Genomic DNA, 22,396 nt, shown 5'->3' on the forward strand with positions numbered 1-22,396 from the left:
AAAAAAGAGTCTTTGGGAGACAAAGCTTTCTCAGTTTATATTTAATTTCCTTTTTCATTCTGCCCTATATTTTATCAATAGTTTTGCTTGGTACAGAATTTCAAGTTATTGATTTCCCCGTGGAACTCTCTGGGCATTGCTTATCTCCGAATATCCAGTCCTGGTGAGGAGAAGCCAATTGCCAGCTGATTCCTATTCCTTGGTGGAGGATCTCTATTTGCTCTCTGGAAGCTTTCAGAATCTTCTCTTTATTCTTGCCATCCTTAAAGTTCATGATATGCCTACAAGTAGACTTTTTCCTTTTTCCTGCTCAGAACTTAGGTCTTATACAATTACTAGAGGCCTGGTGCATGAAATTTGTGCACAGGTAGGTCCCTAGGCCTGGCTGGTGATCAGGGCCAGGCTGGCCTGGGGCCTGCAAGCTGGGGGCAGCTCCTGTGTTGAGCCTCTGCCCCCTGGTGGTCAGTGAGCGTCATAGCAACCGGTCGTTCTGCCATTGGGTCAATTTGCATATTAGGTTTTTATTATATAGGACTAGAGGCCTGATGCATGAAATTCATGCAAGGGGCTCAGCCCTTGCAGCCCTGGCTTTGTCCGGAAGGTCGTTCGGCTGTCCGGTCTAATTAGCATATTATGCTTTTATTATTATAGATACTTGTGTCTCCCGTTATTCTGAAATTTTTTTTCTTGTAAGTTTCATCCAACCATTTTCTCTATTTTCACTTTCTGGCACTTTTCTATGTTAAAACCTCCATTGATTCTGTAGGACTGACCCTGTCATATATACATTTTTTGTTTCTTGACTATTATTCTCTCCTTTTCTCTTGTACTAATGCACCTAGAGCTTCCAAGTGGACTTTGCAGGCAAGGAGACAGAGAAATGAGCGGCAACTGTTGGGAAGGAAGTCTTCCTCCATCCTAAGGTGCTGTGGCCGGGCTAACAAACTGGCATGAGACAGATTAGCAAGCAGATAAATCAACGTTTCATAACATGTGCACCTCCTGTGTGCATGGAGAGACTGGGAAACACTGAGGAAGTCACCAAATGGTGGAAGTCATCACCCTAAATACCACCTTCAACTAAGGACAGAAGAAGCTGGGGTGGAGTAAGGTGTGGGCTACCAGGAAAAGCACAGTGAACAGGTAAGGTTGCTAGGGATGAAGTTCCTGCTTCTCCACTGACAGAGGGCAGGCGGGGACTCGAGCCCTTGCAGCAGCACATGTGCTTTTCTAATTTTAATTAATTAAATTAGAGGGAGAGGAAGGGAGAAGGGCAGAGACAAAAACATCGATGTGAGAGCACAACATCACGGCTTTCCACATGTGCTCCGTGTGCCCCCACCGGGACTCAAACTGGCAACCTTTCTGTGCACAGGAGTCACAGCAGTCAGGGATATTTATTTATTCTTCAATCTTCACCTGAGGCTATGTTTTGATTGATTTGAGAGAGAAACATCCACCTGCTGCCTCTCCTAGGAGCTCAACCTGGGGTGAAACCAGCAACCTTTTTTTTTTTTTAAATTTATATTTAAAAAAAAATGCACCTTTAGTTACCTTTTAGAGAGGAAGGGAGAGGGATATAGAAACAATAGTAGAGAAACATTGATCGGCTGCCTCCTGCACGCCCCCTACTGGGGATCAAGCCTGCAACCCAGGCATGTGCCCTGACCAGGAATCAAAGGGCGACCTGCAGGTTCATAGGTCAACACTCAACCACTGAGCCACACCAGCCGGAACCACAACTCTTTTAAATTCTCACCTGAGGATATTTTTTCCACTGCTTTTCAGAGAGTGGAAGGGAGGGAGGGAGGAACATCACCCGCTGCCTCCCAAAGGCACCACAACCTGGGCAAGGAGCTAATCTGCCCTTGACCAGGAATGGAGCCCGGGACCTTCGGTGCTGGGAGGCCGCTCCAACCACTCACCCACATGGGCCAGGGCGAACCCGCCACCTTTGGATGCTCCCACCCACCAGCCAGCCACCGGCTGCGCCCCCTGCGGGGCGACGCGTGCTTTCAGGGGTCCCTGCGCCCGCGCTGTCTCCCAGGTGGGCTGGTCTTGACGTCACGCAGCCTCGCCAGCCCCCGCCGGCTCCCTGCAGGCGGCCCCGCGGGCTCACCCACCGTGCACACCGGCCTCGGACCGGCGCGCGGGCCTCACCTGTCCGCCCGCACCCGCGCCCGCACCGAAGGCGGCCCTCCCGGCGGCGCAGGGCGGACCGTGGGCTGCGCACGTCTCTCCCGTCGGGCGGCGAGGCGGGGCCCTGGAGGGGCGACGGAGGGCACCCTTCGCGTCCGCACTCTGAGGGCGAGGCGCCCGCGGGGCGGGGGGAAGGAGCCCTTGCGAGCACCTGGGATCGCGTCCTCCCGGCCTGCGCCCTCGCACACCCGGGGCCCCTCCCCACCAAAGGGCGCTCGCGACCCGCGCCGCCCGTCACCCCGCGGCCCCGCCCTAGCCTCCCGGGTCGCCGGGTCGGAGCAGCGGCGGGCGGGGCCCACGGCCCCAGCGTCCCGGTCGCTCGGCAGGAAGGCGGCGCCCAGGGGCGGGGCGGGGAGGCGAGGGCGGGGGCGGGGCCTGTCTCCCCTCAGCGCCCGAGGCTCCGCCCCCGGCCCGGCCGCGCCAATCGCGGGCCCCGCACCTGCGAGGAGGCGCCGCCCCGCCCTCCGCGGCGTCGGGAGCGTCCCCTCGGCGTCGGGTCCGCGCGGGAGCGGAAGCTGCGTCCGACCCCCGGCGCCCAGCCTTGCCGGCCGCTCCGCCGTGGCTTCCGGGCACCGCGACCCCCGACCCTCAACCCCCGACCCCGCCGGGCGGCCCCGCCGGGGAGGCGGCGGCGGCGGGGCCCGCGCTCCATGCCCGTGTGGTGCTGCCGCTGCTCCCTGGCCGGGCATTTCAGGTGACTCCCGCGGGGGGAGCGGGAGGACGCGGGTGGGGCGGGCGGGGAGCCGGGCGGGCGGGCGGCGCCTCCCCGCGGCCTCCCTCTGCCCGCAGCCCCGCCGGCCGGGCCACGGTCACGCGCGCAACCCGCGGGCCGGCTGCCGGCGCGCTCAGCTTCGAAGTTTCAGGGGAGGGTGGCGACCCGCCCCCTCAGGATGGTTTTATTTCCTCATAAAACACCGAATAAACTCAGTTCCTGGGCGAGGGCGGCAGGAACTAAGTTTTCGGGGTGCGATCTGGCTCCGCGGCCCGGACGCTCCCGAGGCCGTGGGTCCTGAAGGCCGGGACTCGGGGGACAGGGCGGCCGACGCGGAGCGAGCGGGGTCCGGGTCTCCCCGGGGTGTCCCTCGGGCCGGCGCCGCGCCTGCGGGGACCGAAGCCCCGGGATGGCCACGGAAAACGGCCCGGAGTCCTACGGTTGGACGGTGCAATGGGGGTGCCGGAACTCGGATGCAGAAGGCCACCACAGGATTTCCGCCGAGTTTTAAAAACCGAAATCTAATGCCCAGTGATGAATGAAAGCAAGAACCACAGCCATCGCCGTGACTGCCCCCCAGCCGTCGCGGTGCAGCCGCACGGCCAGGGGCGCTCTCGGCCCGCGGGCTCGGGAGGACCCCCGGCTCCGAGCAGCCGTCCCGGCGCAGCCGGTGCTGCGGTCGCAGGTGCGGCCGCTCCTGCCTGACGGCCAGGCCCCCCCGGCGGCCCCGTGGCGTCCATCCTACGGCACCCGCAGGAGTGCGGGCGGCGCTTTGCCGAGAGGAAATGCACAAGCACAGAGCATCCGAGGACCCAGGCAGGCCGCTGAGCGAAGAGGAATCGCGTGTGGGGATCGAGAACCTTCCTGTCGGGTGGGGCAAGAATAGGCGTACAGTTGTGAGTACTCAGAGTTTATTCTTGCATTATTTACTATGTTACTTACCATATAAACAACTGTAAACCTATGTTTGCCCCACTCTGTGCTTAGGATGGCTGTATTTCTCAATTGATCTACAACGTCAGCGCAATCCTATCAAAATCCCAGCTGCCTTTTTCCCCCCAGAAAAGTATATGGAATTGCACAGAACTCAGCCAAAAATTGAGAGTCCAGAAATAAATCCTTATGCTTATGGCCACTTGGTTTTCCATGGATCGTGAGTCAAAGGAGAATAGTCTTCTACAAATGGTGCTAGGACAGATATCCACAAGCAAAATAATGAAGCTGGACTCCTACCTCACACCATATCCAGAAACTAACTCAAAATGAATGAAAAACCTAAATGTAAGAACTAGAATTATAAAACTTGTAGAAGAAAGCATTGGAGTAAATTTTTGTGACTTTGGATTAAGTATTGGTTTCTTAAATATGACACCAAATGCATAGCAACAAAAGAAAAAATAAATTGGACTTGATCAAAATGTAAAACTTTTGTGATTAAAAAGACAACATGAAGTGAATAGGCAATGCACAGAATGGAAGAAAATGTCTGTAAATCATATATCTGAAAAGGGACTTATATAAAGGATTTTTAAAGCTCAACAATAAAAAGAGAACCCAATTTGAAAGTGGGCAAAGAATTTGACTTTCTCCAAAGAAGATGTATAAATGGCTAATAAGCACATGAAACGATGTTTAACATTAGTCCATTTATTGCATAAGTATGTCAGAATGCTAAAAATAGTTTCTAGGAAGGCAATTGGGAAAGAAGGTAGATTGGAAATCAGCATTAGGATCTTTCCATATTTCAGCATGTCTTTGAGAAAAAAATGTATAAACCTATTTTTTTTAATCAAAATGCACAATATAGGTACAGTAACTTTTCCTTAAAATATTAGTTGTGACTTTTGTTTTAAATATACTGCCTCTAATGTACTTTCTATTAATGAAAGAAAAGTAAAAAAAGAAACTACCCACTCCTACAGGATCTCAGAAAATTAAAAATCTCCTTATAACCTGTGTCGGTCATCTTAAAGACAGCTTCTTATTTGGGACTTGTCTTATGTAGGACTGGCCTATAAAGAGACATTGGCAGCTATTGAGGATTTCTGACATTCAAATCGGTGTAGGTTGACATGTAGCTAAAGCTACTGATTTGAAAGCATTAATCAGAAGGATTTTCTCCTTTTATGGAACTGGAATTTTTTTTGGTGCCTAAGTAAAATCTGAATAAAGAGAGATTTTTATAAAGGCTATATTAATTATATATCTCTTGTTTTTGTTCCATGTTTGTTTTTAAAAAGAAACTATGGTGACACTGAAACCGAAGGAGAGATTTATAATTCCTTAGTTCAGTATTTTGGTGATAATTTGGGGCGAAAAGTGAAAGCGATGCCCTTAGTTGAAGAAACTTCTTTTCTTGAGGATTCATCAGTGACTTTGCCTGTGGTAGTAATAGGTAAGTTATTGCACTATATCTCTTAAAATTAGTTATGATCCTTACTACTTTTATACATTTACAGTTACATAGTTACAAGTTCTTAGGATTTTATTGAAAAGTATTATTAGGTTTAATATCTTAAAACAACCAATAACCAAATCTTTGGAGAGAGTAAATGGTTTACCTGATTGAGGTCCTGTGTTAGAATGCAGCACAGCATCCATTCATTAAAGATTGATATTACTCTATTATTTTAAAACTAGTACGAATCCGTGTGTGAGTAGCTCGCTGCTGCCAGCCTCAGCTGGCCACCCCGCCCACTACAGCTGGTAGCTCTCCGCCCCTGCCCTGCCCTCCTGTAGTTCTCCGCCGCTTGAGGTTTGAGCATCTTACCTTGTGTACCATTTTCCAACTTACATCCACCCTGCTTTCCATCCTTGATATCTTGGGAGTCAAGGAACCTTGGCTTCTTGTTCTAGCTTGGCTACAGGAGAGTCAGGAAAAGCCACCTTCCTCCGTACCTGCCCACCTCACTCCCCCCAAACAGTCTATTTCTGTTTGGCCTCAGCTAGCCAATGAGTGTAGCTTAACCTAATGCATTACTCTTGGCAGTAGCACCACCAACCTAAGCCTAGTACTAGTAAAGAGCGAATTCCCTTAATGTATGTATGGGTTTTCTGTTGTATGGATGTTTCACAATTTGCTTATCCATTCACTAATTGAATGACATCTTGATTGCTTCCAATTTTTGACAATTATGAGTAAAGCTGCTATAAACATACAGATTTTTGCATGGCCATTAAGTTTTCAACTCATTTGGGTAAAAAACAAGGAATGTAATTGCTGGATCACCTGGTAAGACTATGCTTAATTTTTAAAAATTCATTAAAATTCATCACCAAAACCAAAGGTCATCTAAATTTTCTCCTATGTTATCTTCTAGAAGCTTTATTATTTTGCATCTTATATTTACATCTGTGATCTGTTTTGAGAGCATTGAGGCCCCTGCCAGCAGCCGGGGAAGGGAGGACCTGGCCAGCAGCCGGAAGGCCCCATTCGGCTCTGATCGCCAGCCAGGCCTAGGGACCCTACCTGTGCACGAATTTCCTGCACTGGGCCTCTAGTAAGGTTAATATCCAGATTTATATCTTGATGTGTGGATGTACACCTGTTCTTGTACCACTTATTGAAAAGACTTACCACCATTGGATTGCCTTTGCTTTCTTGTCAAAATCAGTTGACTATCCTTGTGAAGATCTCTGGGTTCTCTATTGTGTTCCGTTGATTTTGTCCTTTTATTTTTTCCACACTGTGTTGCCGACTAGTTTTACAGTAAGACTTGAAGTTGGATGGTTTCAGTCTTTACTTTGTTCAATATTGTGCTGGCTCTTCTGGATTTTCCACATTTCCACTTCAACTTTAGAATCAGTTTGCCATATCCACAGAGTAACTTGCTGGGAATTTTGATTTGGATTCATTAAATCTGTAGTTCAGGTTGGGAAGAACTGACATCTTAACAAGATTAGTCTTACTATTCACAAGCATGTACTGTCTTTCCATCTGTTTAGATATGCTTTAATTTCATCAGTTCTGTGGTTTTGCTCACATAGATCTTAAATGTGTTATTCTATGTGAATACTTATATCCAAGTATTTTTCTTTTCTGTGCAAATATAAGCAGTGTTGTGCATTGCATTTCAAATTCCGCTTGTCATTGCTGATATATAGGAAAGTAGCTGCCTTCTTTCTGTATCTTGCAACCTTGCTGTAATTGCCTGTTAGTTCCAGGAGGTTTTTTTCAATTCTTTGCGATTTTCTATATAGATAATCATGGCATTGTGAACAAAGAGAGTTTTATTTCTTCCTCCCCGATCTGTATACCTTTTATTTCCTTTTCTTGCCCCCCCCTCCCCGCTTAGCTGGTTAACCACACAGATGTCTGGGCTCTCACCCCAGCTCACTGAAGCTGGACCACTGGGGTCACGGCTTGGCCATCTGTATTTTTATTGATTTCAGAGAGGAATGGAGAGGGAGAGAGAGATAGAAACATCAATGATGAGAGAGAATCATTGATTGGCTGCCTCCCGCATGCCCCACACTGGGGCTGGAGCCCACAACCCCAGTATGTGCCCTGACTGGGAATCAACTGTGACCTCCTGGTTCCTAGGTCGACACTCAACCATGAGCCATGCCAGCTGGGCTGGCCATCTGTATTTTAACAAGCTACTCAAGGAAGGAGATGTGACCCAGGTTTAGGAATTGTTCCATTTCACTCTCTTGTGTTCTTGCTGGGCATGTCACAGGCCTTTTCCTTATCAGGAGCGTCCTGAAAGCTTCCAGAACACAGGGAACTTTTTTCTTTCCTCCTGATCCCCAGGGCACAGAGCAGTTATTCTGTGGGACTCAGCAGGTACTTGACTTGGGCCACAGAGTTTCCTTTTCTTGTCTTTACAGCATTATCTAGGACTTCCATCAAGATGTGTGTTGAGTAGGAATGGTATAAAGAGACATCCTTGTCCTGTTGTTGATCTTAGAGGGAAAGCACGTAAGTTCTCACCACTGAGTATGGCGTTAGCTGTAGGCTTTTTGTAGATACTCCTTTTCAAGTGGAGGAAATTCCCCTCTCTATAGTTTGCTATGAGTTTTTTTTAATAATGAATAGGTGTTGGGTTTTGTCAGATGCTTTTTCTATAGCTGTTGATGTTATCATGACTTCTCCAGTTTCATCTCTTTTTGATTCAAGGAAATAAGCTCTTTTTCTCAGGTCTTCATTCCCACTACTTGTCAGTTGTTAATCATTTGTATGAGGACAAAAGCTTTACTTTACTCTGTCTTTTGAGTTCTATGTCATGCTTAAAGGCTCCCCACTCCAGCATTATAAATAGAAGTATCACCCACTTTACTAATATTCTTATGATTTTACTTTTCATATTTACATCTTTGAGCTTATTTGGGACAAAATATTAGGTGAAGAATAGGTGTTTTTTTTTTTCCCCCTATGGCTAGCAGCTGTCCCAGTGGGATTCAATTTTTGATGGATGTAGATAATAGAGAGGTAGCAAACCCAGACTAAGGGAACTATGGAAATGGAAATATTTCAATGACAAATGCAGTTTGGTTCCAGTTAAAGCATATAAACAAATATGGAAGGCAGCATTAGGTGATGGGACTAGAAGGATGGTTGAGACTAGAACGTAGAGAATACTGGGTAGTCAGCAACAAGCAGCTAAGGCCTTTAAAATGGAGGAGGCAACATGCTAAAGACCATGTGTTACCAAAATCATCTGAGTGTGGAATGGTTTTGGAGCAGGTGAACTTGAGGAGGAGAAGCAGGGGGAGACTTGCCTTCTGATTGAAAGTACGGGAGAAAAGCAAAGACAACTGAATGGATATAGATGACAAAATGGGTGTAGAACCAGAAGCTGAGTGGCTTAGGATTTTGCGCGTGCCATATGTGGAGGAGGAGGAGAGGGCAGCTAAATGAAGGGACGCATGGATTTGCTTTGAATGCATTTTGATTAAGTTGTTAGTGGGCCTGTCAGGTGGTGTAAAGAAGCAGCATATGGAAATGTGAAGTGTATTTTTGGGGAAGGGGTCAGCCTAGAGACCTAATTTTGGGAATCGGTAGCATAGAGAGTTGAAGCTTTGAGTAGATGAGACTCCCCACAAAAACCAGGAGTGAAGGCGAAAGTCAGAGTGTTGTGACTCCTTGGCTTTCAGAGTTTAGAGAAGGCAGAATTGGTGAGGAAGAAGCCACGTATGAAGGCGGGGGAAAGCCAAGGAAGAGGCGTGTGGTGTGTGGCATACCCTCTCCACCTTCTCTTTTTTTAAAACAGGAAATGGACCCTCAGGGATCTGCCTTTCTTACATGTTATCAGGCTACCGACCATATTTATCATCAGAAGCAATACATCCAAATACAATCTTACAGAGTAAATTACAAGAAGCAAGACATCTTTCCCTTGTTGATCAGGTATTATTTAAATCCTTTTAATTTTTTTATACTGAAACAAGATTAGTTCAGCTTATATAAGCATTGTGTTTAATTGAAAATCCTTTCTTCTAATAACACTTTCTATCATTTTAATCTTAGATTTGTAAATACATTCTGCTTGCTTTTATTTATTTTCCTGATTTGATAAGAATAGAATTTCCCAAATGATTTCCTGATAAAGTTTTAATAGGTGTTGTATGCTCAAATGAGTTTGGAAAGGGCTGCCTTTTATGACTGCAGTGTCACTGTAGACATATTAAGGCATATTAGCATGTTAAAGTCATCTTCAAGTTTTGCAGTAAAAGGATCAGATTATATTTGTTGAGACCCAACCTTTCCCATATTTGACCAAAGAATCTGTTAAGATCTCAAAGGACACCAGTGTTGTGCAGGCCACTCTCTGGGAAATGCTGGGTTAGAGTAATGGCCTTCACTTTCGTTATGATAGCAGTGGTTTGTGTTTTTCTTTTTTCAAACTCTATCTGCCCCCCCCCCCCTTTTTTTTAAAATTCATTCAGGACTTAGAATACTTGTCCGAGGGCCTTGAAGGCCGATCATCCAATCCAGTTGCAGTACTATTTGACACACTCCTTCATCCAGATGCTGACTTTGGGTATGACTATCCATCTGTTTTGCATTGGAAATTAGAACAACATCATTATATCCCTCACTTAGTTCTTGGTAAAGGCCCACCTGGTGGAGCTTGGCATGTGAGTATACAATTTTCTTAGCATTTCAGTATGAGCTATTATATAGATCTTATTAATAAGACAATTTTGATTCTTAAACATTATGATATAATGTTATATATATTAACTGAATTTTTATTTGGAGTTTTAATCCTATTTTTAATTCGATGTGGGTAATTACTAGAAGTTAAGCCAAATTTTATTACTTATAGTCTTAGAATAAGCACTTTTTCTATATCCTGTACTATAAAAAGCTAATATGCAAATCGAACGGTCATTATGATGTGCACTGACCACCACGGGGCAGACACTCAAGGCAGGAGCTGCCCCCTGGTGGTCAGTGCGCTCCCACAGGGGAAGCGCCACTCAGCTAGAAGCCAGGCTCACGACTGGCAAGCAAAGTAGTGGTGGTGGGAGCCTCTCCCGCCTCCGCAGCAGTCGAACATCCCCCGAGGGCTCCTGGATTCTTGAGAGGTTGCAGGCCAGCCTGAGTAACACCCCCCCTCCCCCCCAGTGCATGAATTTCATGCACTGGACCTCTAGTCATTTTATAAGATTTATATAGAAAATATTTTAACATTTCATAGTCAAAGTACTTTTACTTATTTATTTTAGAATTTACAAAATTTCACACACTATGTCATACCAATATCCATTATTTCTTTATATCTTCAGGATCTTAAGTGAAAAATGTAAAAGAATAAACTTGTATTAGCTTGCTTGTGCTGCTATAACAAACTACCATAGACCAGGTGGCTTAAAAAACAGACACTATTTCTCACAGTTTGGAAGCTGCGATGACCAGGATCAAGGTGCCAGTGTACTCAGTTTCCTGGTTTGCAGACAGCTGCTTGCTTGCTGTGTCCTCACATGGTGGTGACAACATGATGTGTCTTCCTCCTATAAAGCCATTAATCCTGACATGAGCCCCCCCCTCCACTCCCCGTGATCTCATCTTAGGCCTAATGACCTCTGAAAGGCCCCACCTCCCCACCTGCAAATATCTTCACATTGGGTATTAGAGCTTCCCATGGAATTTGGAGGTGGCACAGTTTAGTCCTTAGCAGAAGCTTAGCCAGAGAACTGATAACATTAAAGGTCAGTGCATTTCATTAGAGGCAGCAACTAATAATTATTGTTTACTCTGTCCTTAGCAGCCAGTATAGTATCTAGTGTGTAGAGAATGCTCATTTGTTGTATAAATATTAAATAAATTTGCTATGTTATGAAGTACAGACTTCATGAAAATTTTAACATATCAAATTTTAAGTACAGACTTCAGTTGGATCCTCCTATATAATAAAAACCTAATATGCTAAGTATCTGGTCGTCTGTTCAACCAATCAAAGCATAATATGCTAATGATATGCTAAGGCCGCTCAACCGCTCGCTATGATGTGTACTGACCACCAGGGGGGCAGACAATTGACCGGTCGACCAGTCACTATAACGTGAACTGACCACCAGGGGGCAGACACTCTGACTGGTAGGTTAGCTTGCTGCTGAGGTCTGGCTGATCGGGACTGAGCGAGACAGGCCGGACACGCCCTGGAGCCTTCCCACAGTCCCTCTCCTGCTGGACAACCTCCCACATCCCTCCCCAGTCCTGATCGTGCACTGGTGGGGTCCCTCGGCCTGGCCTGCACCTTCTCACAATCTGGGACCTCTCAGGGGATGTCAGAGAGCTGGTTTCGGCCTGATCATGCAGGCCAGTCCTGGGGACCCCACTGGTGCACAAATTCGTTCACTGGGTCTCTGGCATTCCTGTATTAGTATAATGTTATGTCTAAAAGTTGTTTACAATTAATTTATCAAGTGGGAGCCAATTAAGGATGCTCATCCATGCCTTTGTGTCCAGGGAATTTTTGGGGGCTCAGCCATGCAAGCTAGCAGCTCCCATGTGATAGGCCTCTGACTGGTCCCGGCCTCCCAGAGCAAACAGTGGGGTTCACCATAATCCCATGTTAGGGTAAATGTGCATGGCCCACTGGTGCGGCATGGCCCAGGCTCTGGCACGCAGAAAACACTCATCAGGTGGAATATTCCAAGGGTCAGAGGATGTCTCCCAGGAGGCGACCAAGGGCCAGTTCTGAACAGATCTTTCTTAGTAATGTGCAGGGCTAATGCAGTCCGAGCCTGTTAATTCTTTTCTGCACCCTGGTGAGTTTTTTATTAAACAGTCACATAGCTTGCTGCTTCTGCCTAGAATAGCCTCCCTTTCTAACAGTGCGTCCCGTAAATTCTGCTTGTGTCCTTGAAGAAATAGCCCCTTTCTGTGTGCTCCTACAGGACTTCTGTCAGGTTTGCACCCCTTGATATCCTGTCTCCATGACTGCAGGCATCATGGCATACAGGTTGCATAGTGAAAAAAAAGAAAAGCTGATTGGGAGAAAAATGAACAGATCAAGGGACTAGGTCTTGCAACCAACTGGAAGAACTGGTGCAGTGGGAATAAAGTGAAGAGATTGTTGACAGAAAGTAGAATACAGTGCTTTAGGTTTTTCAGTTCAAGATGAGATGATAATGTGGCTGCAGATAACTTCTGACATATAATAAATTCTTAACAGCTCCCCTTCTGATGGTCCTAGTTTTCCATCTTGGTTCTGATCCAAGTCCCAGGCCCAACCTGCCTCAAAGCAGTGGCAGCTTGCTGCATTCTCTCCCTTGGTGATGTGTCACAAATTAGTTTCATAAGGCCTAGCACTTAACAGGCGTCTGTAAATGTTGGCCATTGCCAATACAGGCTGTAGACACGGGTGAGAGAGTTAAGGGGGAAAGAAGCCATAGCCTGAAAGAGTTAGGAAAAGAGGTCACTGAGGACACTGAGACGGGCACGGGAGCTTGAAGGGCTCACTTCCCTAAAGGCGGCATCAGCGTTAGCAGTGAGTCTGTTCTTAATCAGGCCACCACTGCTGCGTTTCCTCGTTCTAGAAGGAGATGCTGCTATAGCCGAACCAGCTTAGACTTCGTAATCACAATTGATGGGGGAGGCTGTTGTGCTGCCCATTAAAAAACATTATTAATATTAAAATAAAAAGACCTCTAAAGTGTGGAAATTGCCAGGCTGGCATGGCTCAGTGGTTGAGTGTCAACCCATGAACCATAAGTCACGGTCCGATTCCCAGTGGACACATGCCCAGGTTGCAGGTTCGATCCCCAGTAAGGGGGCATGTAGGAGGTAGCCAATCAAAGATTCTCTCATCATTGATGTTTCCATCTTCTGTCTCTCTCCCTCTCCCTTCCTCTCTCTGAAATTAATAAAAACATTTTAAAAAATAATAGTTGGAAATTAACTCTTTTCCTTTTGTTTAAAAGGTGAAAATATCCATTTGTTTCACTAAAATATCTACATCTGAATTATCATGTTGATTATAGGCCAAAACTGTTAACATTGCGTAGGTACCAGGTAATATTGTAAATTTGTTCTGTAAATGTATAACTATATGAAAGAAGTATATAGATAGATACTACCAAATGATGAAAGTATTATTTGAAAGTTTATTGGAATAAACTTTGAGAGGTAATTTATATAACCATTTAGGACTCCTTTGAGCTCTAAAGTTTATAGATGGGTTTGGTTAAAAAAACACACACACAAAAACCCCGTGTTACCTAAACGTGTTTTTTGATTGCACATTTTTTATCCAAATAGAATATGGAAGGCTCCATGTTGACAATCAGCTTTGGAAATTGGATGGAACTCCCTGGACTTAAATTTAAAGACTGGGTAACTAGCAAACGAAGGTAAAGATCAAACTATTACCATTCTTTGGTTGCAATGGGAAGAGTGTTGGCAAATTTCAAGGTATCTGTGACCTGTCTTAGATGAATAATACAGATGTCTGTGTCTCTCGTCAGAAGCCTCTGTAGCAGGGATTCTGAGCTGTTCCCCTCCCTGGATGTCAGGAGGGGCTTGTCTATAGGCTGGGTTCCAACTGCTCTGCTGAGCATGGGTTTATCCTATCCTGTTAAACCACGGTTTCCTTTCTCATCTTCCCACATATCCTTTCCATACTCAGTCACTTATTTTATGAGTGGATATATAAATTCATGTACGCATAGTTATGTGTACATACCTAAAGTGTCTGACGTTCAAACTAGAGGAGTGCATATGATTAATCGTTTAGAGTGATGGAATAAACTAGAATCGATGGTGTGATTGGCTACTTAGATATAGAGGTAAATTTTTAGTAGGAAATATTAACTGAGTAACTGAGAAGAAATCTCAACTTGGAAGAATACAAGTGTATTTTGGGGGAAAGAACCTAAAATTTAAAAAGAAAAATTGAAAAGCCCTATTGTTTTCAAGGATAGTAATATTAAATGCAGAGAATCTATATAGTTTGATTGCTCACAAAAACATTTCGTTCCTGTAAATGAAAGCAGGAAGTTACTGAACTTTTGTTAGAACAGGGCTGTACCATTTGAATGCTTGACTTCCTGCTTCATAGAATCCATGTTAATCCACAGAAATTATCCTCCTTTTGACAAGATGTAAGGAGAGCAAATTTAGACCAGCATGTGTAATTGAAATTTAAACTTATCAGATATTCCTTTTGGGTTTTTAAAAAAGAATTGTATATGGATTTGACATGTAAAGTTGCAAAATCAGGCAAGTTGTACAAGTTCCTGATTTTCATAGGTCAGTAAATAAAACTGCTCAACATTCTTCGCTTTGTGATGTGGGTAAGAAAGGAGCTTCATGACTCTATACCAGAGTGCTTGTCCTGAAGTGGGGATTATTGAGTACAGAATTACTATCACCTTTAGTTCCTGCCTTTGCATCATGTTAAAAGAAGGAAGACTCTTAAATCTCTAGAGATTGTCTCTCTAGATTGACTTTCTAACTTGTGATGTAACCCTGGTCACACAAATTAGCTGCCAATTTCCTAGCTTGTAAAATGGAGATAATAGTAACTACTACTACATAGGGTTTCTGTTAATATCAAAGGTTAATACGCTTTAAATCTTAAATATTATAATCATTAAACTTTAAGAAGAAAACTTTCTATTAACTTTTTCCAAAACAAGTTATAATGAATTATGTGAAGTGATTTGGTTCGTTTTTCCTGCTCTTTATCTCTAATTGGGGCACAGTTTTTAGGGGTGCTAATTCCCATTGCTTTAGATTTCAAGTGGAAAATGAAAGATGTACTAATGTACTTTTTCATTAAAATATTTTATTTATATATCTTTCTGAGTAAAAAACCACAGAAATGTCCTATTATTTACTTAGATGTAAGCTAATTTTATTTATAGAAGACTGATCTTATTTTTGGTCATTAGGAAAATAGAAAGCACCTTACTAAAAATTGTGTCAGAGTGGTATATATTATTTTTAACAAGTATATCTATGTATTACAGTTAGACCTGTACTATCTCAACAATTGTAATTAAATAAGTTAGTCTGTACTTACAGCAGTGACTTTCAACCCTTTTTATCTCATGACACACATAAACTAATTACCAAAATTCTATGGCACACCAAAAATATGTTTTGCTGATCTGAAAAAAGGGTATAATTTTGATTCATGCACATCAACTGGCTATTGTTGTGTTGGGTGCTGTCATTTTTTTATTTTTTGACAACCTAAGGGAAGAGGTCAGTGCCCTGATCAAATAGTCAGGAACTGCATATTTTAAAAATTTGGGGGTCACACCAGTTGAAAATTGCTGACTTAGAGTACAGAACAAAGACTAAATAGTAGAGCTGTAAACTGAATTTAGATTACAATTGTAACAGACTGTAAAGGAGTCTAATGATCACATATCCACATTTTAGGCAGCTAATCTGAAAAGATACAATGGAGGAGCAGGATGCATTACCTAGTCTCTAGCCTCAGGAGGCTTCCTCTTTTTAACTAAAAGCTTGCTTTCTTTGTAAGCGGTTAGGGCAGCCGTGGGCAAACTACGGCCCGCAGGCGGATCCGGCCCATTTGAAATGAATAAAACTAAAAAAAAAAAAAAAAGACCGTACCCTTTTATGTAATGATGTTTACTTTGAATTTATATTAGTTCACACAAACACTCCATCCATGCTTTTGTTCCGGCCCTCTGGTCCAGTTTAAGAACCCATTGTGGCCCTCGAGTCAAAAAGTTTGCCCACCCCTGGATTAGGGTCATGTGTAGCTGAAACAGTAACAGCTTCCTGATGAAAACGTAATCACAGAACCAAAGTCCTGTTCTCATAGGATGTTCTCCTTCTTCTCCAGGAACCCAAAAGGGGATCGCGTTATGCCAGAAGAAGTAGCTCGCTACTATAAACATTATGTGAAAGTCATGGGTCTTCAGAAGAACTTCAGAGAGAACACTTACATTACCTCTGTGTCCAGACTCTACAGAGATCGGGAGGAGGATGGTGGTCAGGATGCAGCTCTCCCGGCACAGCATTCGCAGATGGAGGGGTCCAAGTTTATCAAGAGAAACTGGGAGATCCGGGGCTATCAGCGAGTAGCAGATGGCTCCCATGTTCCCTTCAGCCTCTTTGCTGAGAATGTAGTTCTGGCAACGGGAACATTGGACTCTCCTGCCCGTCTGGAGGTTGAAGGGGAAGATTTTCCTTTTGTGTTTCACTCACTGCCTGAATTTGGAGCGGCTGTAAGCAAAGGAAAGTTGCGTGGCCAAGTGGACCCAGTGTTAATTGTAGGTTCTGGGCTCACTGCAGCTGATGCAGTGCTGTGTGCTTACAACAACAACATCCCTGTGATTCATGTATTTCGCAGACGAGTAACTGATCCAAGTTTAATTTTCAAGCAGCTTCCTAAAAAGCTGTATCCGGAATACCACAAGGTCTATCACATGATGTGTACGCAGTCATATTCTGTAGACTCGGATCTTTTATCTGATTACACCAGCTTTCCTGAGCACCATGTGCTTTCCTTTAAGTCGGACATGAAGTGCATCCTTCAGAGTGTCTCTGGATTGAAGAAAATATTTAAACTTTCTGCAGCAGTGGTGCTGATAGGTTCCCATCCCAATCTGTCTTTTCTGAAAGAGCACGGCTGTTACCTGGGCCATGACTCAGGCCACCCGATCACTTGTAAGGGTAATCCTGTGGCGATAGATGCATACACCTACGAGTGTGTTCAAGAAGCCCACCTTTTTGCATTGGGTCCTTTAGTTGGAGATAATTTTGTTCGATTTTTAAAGGGAGGGGCACTGGGTGTTACACACTGTTTAGCAACAAGACAGAAGAAAAAGCACTTATTTGTTGAAAGAGGAGGAGGAGATGGGGTAGCTTGAAGCAGTTTTACAAGTAATTTATATGAATAGTTCACCATTAAAGATTTTTAACTTTTTGCCGTGTACTGGCTTGAATTTCTGGCTTGAATTCACTGGAGAGTCGGAGGCAATAGTAACTATTTTTTAAAGTTACAAGAACTTGGTGTAACTTTATTTCATGGCACACATAAACTAATTACTAAAATTCTGTATCACACCAAAAAATGGATTTTTTGCTGATCTGACAAAAACATAGGTAGATATATTTTTTAATATCTTTTTAAAAAATTGATTTCAGAGAGGAAGGGAGCAGGAGAGATAGAAACATCAATGATGAGAATCGACCAGCTGTCTCCTTCATGCCTCACACCAGGGATTGAGCCCACAACCTGGGCATGTGCCCTGAATGGGAATTGAACTGTGACCTCCTGGTTCATAGGTCCACACTCAACCACCGAGCCATGCCAGCAGGGGAGATATAAGTATAATTTTGATTTATAAAAACAAATAGTAATTACCTATGCTTTTTGCTCCAGTGACTTTTTTGAGAAATGGAGGAGGGGAGAGAGAGAAACAGACAGGTGGCCTCCTGCATGTGCCCTGACCAAGGATCAAACCTGCAACCTTCTGGTGCACTGGACACACTAAACAACTGAGCAGCACTGGCCAAGGCTCCACAGTGGCTTTAAAAATCAGGCACCTATACTTGCATGTAAGGATTTCTGGTACCAAGAATTAACCAATCAGACTCAACCTTATTATGCAACATGACTGATATGATGCAACTCTATTATCTGACCTATATATTTATGGTTCAAGACAGGACATTCACACTGAACAGCTACTGTGTTGACTGTTATCATTTTTAAATTTGACAGTCTAAAGGAAAAGAGGCCAGTGCCCCTGACTAAATAGGTAATGCATATTTTAAAAATTCTGACAGCACACTGGTTGAAAAATCACTGCTGTAATGTACCAGAGGTGCCACTGTCAGACAGACATGCCAATTTGGTGTACTTTAAGCTCTCACTTAACTAAAACACTTTTCTTCCACGAAGTACTTTTTGTGATCATTTTTGGTTATGATTGATTCCAAAACATAGCCTGAATAAAACCAAACTGCCATTAGGCTAGAAATTGTCCTCACTGTATATTGGGTTATCTTGCTACTCAGAGGTGGTCTAAAGCCCAGCCTCAGCTCTGTCTGTAGCTTGTTAGAAGCGTAGACGCTTGGACCCAACCACAGACTTAGTGCATCAGAAACTGCGTCTCAGCGATACCCTCAAGGAATGTGTTTGCTTGTTAAAGGTTGAGACACAGAGTCTAAAACAACATGGGATATGAAGTAGGGTGGGGATAGGCGGCATTTACAACTCAGGTTTTCTTTACTTTGAAATTAACAATTGTATAGATCTAATTTATTATCAAATATGCTGATCTTTTAAAAATATTTTTATTATTGAAAACTTGACATACTTCACATTCTTAGCTGCTAATACTTTAAACAGTTCAATAATGTTGGCATACACTTAGACATCCAGGAATTTGCCAAGATATTTTTTGGAGATTTCTCTACTTAACTAACATAATAATTTGCAATTCAGTAAATTTTGAATGAAACTTATTCCTGTGTGAACACTGGCTTAATTTCTGTTTAAGTTCTTCTAATATTGTTATACCATTTGGGTACTGCCATAATTATTAAAGACTAAAGTTGAAAATAAGGTTAAAACTTGTCTTCCATTCCCAAGATCACTTTGAAATTTGTTTACAGATGACAAATTTCTAAGGTTACTTACTGAACTGAACTTATTTATGTATTTAGATGTGCTTAATGTCTGTATTTCCATACACATCCCCAGAATTTTAGTGTTAGACGAAAAAGTCCTCTGACATTCTCCATAGCAAACAATTTCTCAGTCTTTCTCTAGTCTTTCTCTCTTTTTTGGTAGATGTGTTTATTGAATACCTAATTCTATTTTTTCTTAATATTAGAAAATGGACTAAAGTGTTAGTATTTTTCTGTCCTTCTTTTTGCAATGTTGTATGCTCACAGGTTCATAATTCACCTTAAAATCTATTTAGAACATACTTGCCTCTACAATTAGCTGTTTCAGATAAACTGGTGAATTCTTATACTTTTGATAACTATCATGTCTGATTTAAGTTTAATGATTTTAGAAATGATGAGATGCAGCTTTAGCTCATTATAATGGTAACTTTTCATATGAAAGTTACCTCTACTGGAAAGTGTGCACTATCCTGAGAACCCTGGGTTGAGCACTCTTGCTGGCCTGTTCTTTTGAGCACTGAATGAATTGGATGTTTTTCTTAATGTCACCGCTAAATTGAAATGACTTTGTTATAAAGATGGTTTCTAGGCAAGGCTAAGAACTGTTAACATCCCCTTGACTCAAAAGTTTGCTCTTACCCATCTTCCATGAAGACCAGCAATGGCACAAACTAATTTCTGGGTCGTTTTCCAGGCTGTGCTCTAACACCTGCGATGGCAGGCTTGTGAGGTGTCAGAACGGATGTGACCCAGGAAGCTTTCAGCGAGCATCAAGACCCTGTTCTGCTTCCTGGGACATGCGCACTGACCCTCAGATGGGTGGAAGGACTGTACCGTAATTCTAGTGTGTGGCTAAGTTCTTACATTACAAAACTTGAAAGCAAAGACATCCATTTTTTTTTTCTTACCATGTCCCTTTAAAATAGAAGACACTCTTACCATTTGTACTTCACAAAAACTAGGTCTCAAAGCAGAGGGACACCCAGTTCGGTAAGACCACAAACAGGCCTCTCCCTCCTGTGAGGTTAATCCACGAGCCTGAGGCAGTCTCCAGTCGCCCGGACTAGACTGTGGTGACGTCCTCACCTGCGGTCATCTCTCCGGCGTCAGCTCAGGAGCGACTCCTGCATAATGGAAAAGAAAACCATCGTTCCGATATACCCACGGCCTTCCAGTCTGTGCAGTGGGGAACAGTAAGGTGCAGGACACTGGACTTGTTATGCTATTGTTTTGTAGGAAAATATTGAAAGATAATATGCACAGAAATTTGAATAGGCATTAAAATCTCTGGAAAGACCTAAGAAAAGAGCATTGTAGATTTTTTTTCTGAGGAACCAATAGCTGGGACAGTGTTCCGTGGAAGGGAGTCTTTGTACTCCTTACCCTTTTTATCTTTTTAGAATTATGAACTGTGACTATAAACTCAATAATAAATAAAAACTAAATTGAAAAATGGAAAAAATTCCTGTAAGCGGTGAGATACTCATCTCTTACCATTTGTACTTTACAAAAACTGACTTAACGCAGAGGGACACCCAGCTCAGTAAACAAACCAGACTACTTGTCACACAAAAGAAATGGAGTTTTGTGTATTTTATTTAACAAATTCAGGTCACAGAGCATTTGTAACTTAAACCCCTGAATCCAAAGGAAACAGGGAGTATGTGGGCAGGAAATGTTTTCCCATGGCTTCTTTATAACAACCTCAGTTATCTATCTTCTCCTTTTTACGTTAGGATTGTATCTGCAAAGAAAGAAATGGGTTAAATAATATTTAGATAAATGATGACATTTCACTTTTAAAGGGTTTTCAAAATATAATCACACGTTACCAAACAGAATGAGAATGCCAGTTTTATACTTAGCATCATATATTAAGCAGTGACATTTTTACTTTCATTGATCACTTTGATGTTGCTTTCATTAATGTTTGGTAAAAAATAAAGCATCGGCAACAAAAAATAATCTATAAAAGCATTTAAATAATTAACAGAAACAACAGTTTAAAAATAAATGTGTTTATACTTCTAGCATAGCTTCAAACAGTTCCTCCCCACCCCCAATTAAAATATACTATTTGCACAAAAGAGCAATAGTGAGCCTAAAGTAAAATTACTTCACAGCATTTTCTACCCTAGTAATTAGGGGCAGCTGGGCAGCAGGCTGGCTTCTTTGACTACTTATGAGAAATGAACACTGTCACCATGTTGACGAATGACTCATATTGTCAATAATAAAATTTAAAAAATCAGCTGTAAAACAGACTCAAAAATAGATTACCTTCTTCATTTGCCTTTAAATAAGTTTGGGAAAATGTTATTCTCCACTAACAAGTATCTACATACAACATAGTATTTTATGAGTATTTGAAAGTGAATTATAAGGTTTGTTGGGCCTGTAAGATGCTGAATATATGTTAAATCAGAATTAAATTATAATCGTCCCTTATAACTCTGCTAAATCTCTCACAAGAACCTACTTTGAAATTCTAATCCAGCCTCTTGTTTTTATACTTGTGCCAATTAAAATTCAACTAATGGTCTGGTATTTTACTTATCTTGATTCAAAACCTATTTATTCATAACTCTACCCAGTTGAGAATCTCACAAATTTATGAGCCCAGCTCAGGAGCCTTCTGTGACCTGAGTGCCCCCCCCCCACATATTTTAAATATCCAGGGGTACAGTACGACTGAGTGAACCCCAAACTTCAAAGCTATATCCAGTAACCAAACTAAGGTGCTCATGTCGTAAAAAGAAATACATGTTAAAAACAAAACATTCTTTAGGTGAAGCCTCTATTTCTAAGGACAGAAGGAAAATACTTAATCTCTATGAACAGAACTGAATTTTATATAGATCTCTCTAAGATTCATGAGAACGCTTAAATTCAACCTACCTAAAGAGATCGTCAGCAAGGGACTCTTCTTTTGCTTGCTGATTTTGCACCTGTGAAAATGAACATACTTTGAAACATTTCTCCATGATGCATGTACAGTAACGAGTCGCTATGCTGGGTGGCCAGTCTTGGGATTTCCACATCCAGGAGGGCACCCGATGCCAAGTGCTGGCTGTAAACGCTCCCCGCCAATAGACCTTTTCTGTTTGCTGCTGCAAAGTCCTCTAATTAATCTCCACAGCCAGTCTCAAAAGGCAACCGCGATGTACACTGCTAGCCTGCTGGGTTTTGAAAGCTTTTCCCCCAGCACAATCCTTGTACAGTGAGGCCTTGACTTACGAGTGTCCCAACTAACGAATTTTTCGAGATACGAGCCGTCTCTCGGCTGATTTTTTGCTTTGAGTTGCGAGCTAAAATTCGGGTTACGAGCCAGCTTCAGATACCCCACCGCTAGTTGGCGCAGCGAACGTCACAGTGAACGCCACATCATCAGCCCAGCATCACGTGTCTCACTC

At 43.1% G+C, this 22,396-nt stretch overlaps 2 protein-coding genes across 12 annotated transcripts in view; one reads left to right on the forward strand and one right to left on the reverse strand.

The window, feature by feature from the left end:
• The first annotated feature begins 5,156 nt into the window (after positions 1 to 5,156).
• OSGIN2 (oxidative stress induced growth inhibitor family member 2) lies at positions 5,157 to 18,959 on the forward strand. The gene is made up of 5 exons (XM_081111359.1): positions 5,157 to 5,306; positions 9,124 to 9,260; positions 9,800 to 9,991; positions 13,623 to 13,714; positions 16,183 to 18,959. Exons 1-5 carry the CDS (start codon positions 5,240 to 5,242, stop codon positions 17,210 to 17,212), a joined length of 1,518 nt encoding a protein of 505 aa, XP_080967485.1. The 5' UTR covers positions 5,157 to 5,239; the 3' UTR covers positions 17,213 to 18,959.
• A 268-nt stretch (positions 18,960 to 19,227) lies between these two features.
• NBN (nibrin) overlaps positions 19,228 to 22,396 on the reverse strand; it is a 45,148-nt gene continuing 41,979 nt past the window's right edge. For 10 of the 11 annotated variants that reach the window (XM_081111352.1, XM_081111347.1, XM_081111357.1 and 7 more), the window contains 2 exons: positions 21,882 to 21,931; positions 20,312 to 20,727 (listed from right to left, as the gene is read on the reverse strand). In XM_081111352.1, coding sequence (XP_080967478.1) covers positions 20,697 to 20,727; positions 21,882 to 21,931 — 81 coding nt within the window. In that variant the 3' untranslated portion in view covers positions 20,312 to 20,696. Of the gene's footprint in view, positions 20,108 to 20,311; positions 20,728 to 21,881; positions 21,932 to 22,396 lie in introns of those variants that run through there. The other variant, XM_081111350.1, reaches the window with a different exon arrangement.

The sequence above is a fragment of the Myotis nattereri genome (assembly GCF_964212035.1).
Source record: "Myotis nattereri genome assembly, chromosome: 17".
In the NCBI taxonomy this organism is placed as follows: Eukaryota; Metazoa; Chordata; class Mammalia; order Chiroptera; family Vespertilionidae; genus Myotis; species Myotis nattereri.

Excerpts from the sequence above, each read along its gene's own strand:
- OSGIN2 (XM_081111359.1), top strand. The coding sequence starts at position 5,240 with ATGCCCTTAGTTGAAGAAACTTCTTTTCTTGAGGATTCATCAGTGACT. Across the intron at positions 9,261-9,799 it reads ATCTTTCCCTTGTTGATCAG|GACTTAGAATACTTGTCCGA; the intron begins GTATTATTTAAA and ends AAATTCATTCAG. Across the intron at positions 13,715-16,182 it reads TGGGTAACTAGCAAACGAAG|GAACCCAAAAGGGGATCGCG; the intron begins GTAAAGATCAAA and ends CTTCTTCTCCAG.